Genomic DNA, 1960 nt, shown 5'->3' on the forward strand with positions numbered 1-1960 from the left:
TCCACGCCGAAGCAGCTCCGGGCTGACACGGGGGTCCTGCAGGGCTCTGCTGTCCAGCAGGCCCACGCCCAGCGCCATGGCGGCCACGGGCAAGGCCTGCAGGGAGCCAGGAGCCCGGGGCCCCTGCGGCAGGGCCACTCGGGCCCGCTGCAGCAGCAGCAGGCTGCCTGTCATCAGGTAGGCAGCCGTGAGGAAGAACAGCAGGAACTGTGTTCTGCGGAGAAACTTCTGGAGTCGGAAGAAAGGTTTGGCCATGCCCCTGGGCGGCAGGGCTCCTGGCTGGAGCCTGGGCACGGCTCCTAGCGCCCGGGCGGGAGGGAGGCCGGGGCCTCCGGAGGCATCATCGCTGCATCCTGGAGCAGCCGGTGCTCTCCGGGGGCTACTGCTCCTCCTGCCCCGCTTCCAGCAGGTGCTCAGCTGGCACCATCACTCATCTCCGGCCACTGGGCCCTGGGGCTGCAGCTTCTGGCCGAGTGTCACGACCTTCGCCATCCCTGAGCTCTGCCAATCCTCACCTCCTGGCTCAGAAACCTGGAAAAGCAGAGAAAACCACGTAGGTGAAATAGGAGGGGCCGCCACTCCCACCGCTCCAGGCCAGGAGCCCCTCGCTGCTGGCTCCATTTACCAAAGGGGCTGGCTGTACTGCAGGCACTGGACAGAGAGCGGGGTTCAAGTCTCAGCTCTGCCACTGGCCGGCTAGGTGCCATCCAGTGAGTTACTTCATCTCCCAGGCCTCAGCTTCCTCACCTGTAAAACAGGACAACACTGTCCCCTGAGCGGCAGTGAGGATCCAGTAACGACAGCAACAGGGAAGAGGGAGAGCAGCAGCTCTGCACTGAGTCCTACTGAGCATCAGGCACTCAGCTCAACGCCTTAGGTATTATCTCACTTCGTTTTCCCACCAATCCAGTGAGGTGGATCCTGTAATAGCCCCAATTACAGATGAAGGAACCGTGGCCAAAGGGGGCAAAGAAGCTTTCCCAACGTTGCACAGCTGGTCAACGGGGGAGCCAAGGTTAGGAGGTACAGCTGGTCTGTACTAAGAGCCTGTGCTCTGAACTCCACAGATAGCCCGGCCACATCCAAGTGCACCCAGCCCAAGGCACGGATATACAGCAGGTGCTCAACACAAGCATGCAAAACTCCCAGGGGCACACGAGGACGGCAGACAGTGCTTTGGAAATTGCTTGGCAGAGGCTGGTCAGCTTTAACATGGGAACAGGCACCGAGGATGTGGGGGGGGGCGGGGGGAGGTGGAGAGAACTTGCATTCTTCCCAGGCTCCCTGAAGGCTATGGGCCAAAGGAACAGGACAGACCAGGGTCCCGCACCTGCGATCGGGGGCTGGGGCGCCTGATGTGGAGAAGGCAAAGGGCTCCCAGGGCAGCCTCCCCGGACCCCTCCACTCCCCAGCATCAGCTCTCCTGCTGAGCGGTGGTTCCCACTGGCGGGCCTCTGAAGGGTGCTGTGGGGGGCGGGCAGCGGGTTCTGCAGCTGCCTGGAGCTGGGCTGCTGCGGGAGGAAGGCCCTCACACAAGGACAGGCTTGTCCCAAGAAGAAAGGCTCCGCGGAGCGTGACTAAGCCGCTGCCCGTAACTAACATGGGCCGGGACCCCCGCCAGATGAGCGGCCCCTCAATGGCTGCTCTGTGCGCCGGGAAGAGGCGGCCGGGTGTGAGAGGAAAGACAATGTTTGGGCTCTGTGGCCTGGCATTCCAGGGGCGAAGATCCGGGGGAGCCCGGACCTGCATGACCCTTTCTGACTGAACGCTGATAGCTGCCAGTTCTGAGGCCTCTGGGGAGGGCAGGGATCTGGGAGTCCAGGCGGCGGGCCCTTGAGGCTGAGTGGGGGTGGCAGGCTGGGTAACCAGCAAATGAAGGTGGAATTAAACTCTGAGTCGGGAAACCATTTCAGACCTTTATTTTCCCTCCAAGCTGGTGTGTGCCAGGCCCGCCCCAGCC

At 62.7% G+C, this 1960-nt stretch overlaps 1 protein-coding gene across 1 annotated transcript in view; it reads right to left on the reverse strand.

The window, feature by feature from the left end:
• Window positions 1–528, reverse strand: part of WSCD1 (WSC domain containing 1) — a 39350-nt gene extending 38822 nt beyond the window's left edge. Inside the window, exon 1 of the mRNA XM_015559181.1 lies at window positions 6–528. Within this exon, the coding sequence (XP_015414667.1) occupies window positions 6–255 (250 nt within the window). The 5' untranslated portion in view covers window positions 256–528. The remainder of the gene's footprint in view (window positions 1–5) is intronic.
• Window positions 529–1960: the final 1432 nt, after the last annotated feature.

This window comes from Myotis davidii, unplaced genomic scaffold (genome assembly GCF_000327345.1).
Source record: "Myotis davidii unplaced genomic scaffold, ASM32734v1 scaffold1394, whole genome shotgun sequence".
Lineage (NCBI taxonomy): Eukaryota > Metazoa > Chordata > Mammalia > Chiroptera > Vespertilionidae > Myotis > Myotis davidii.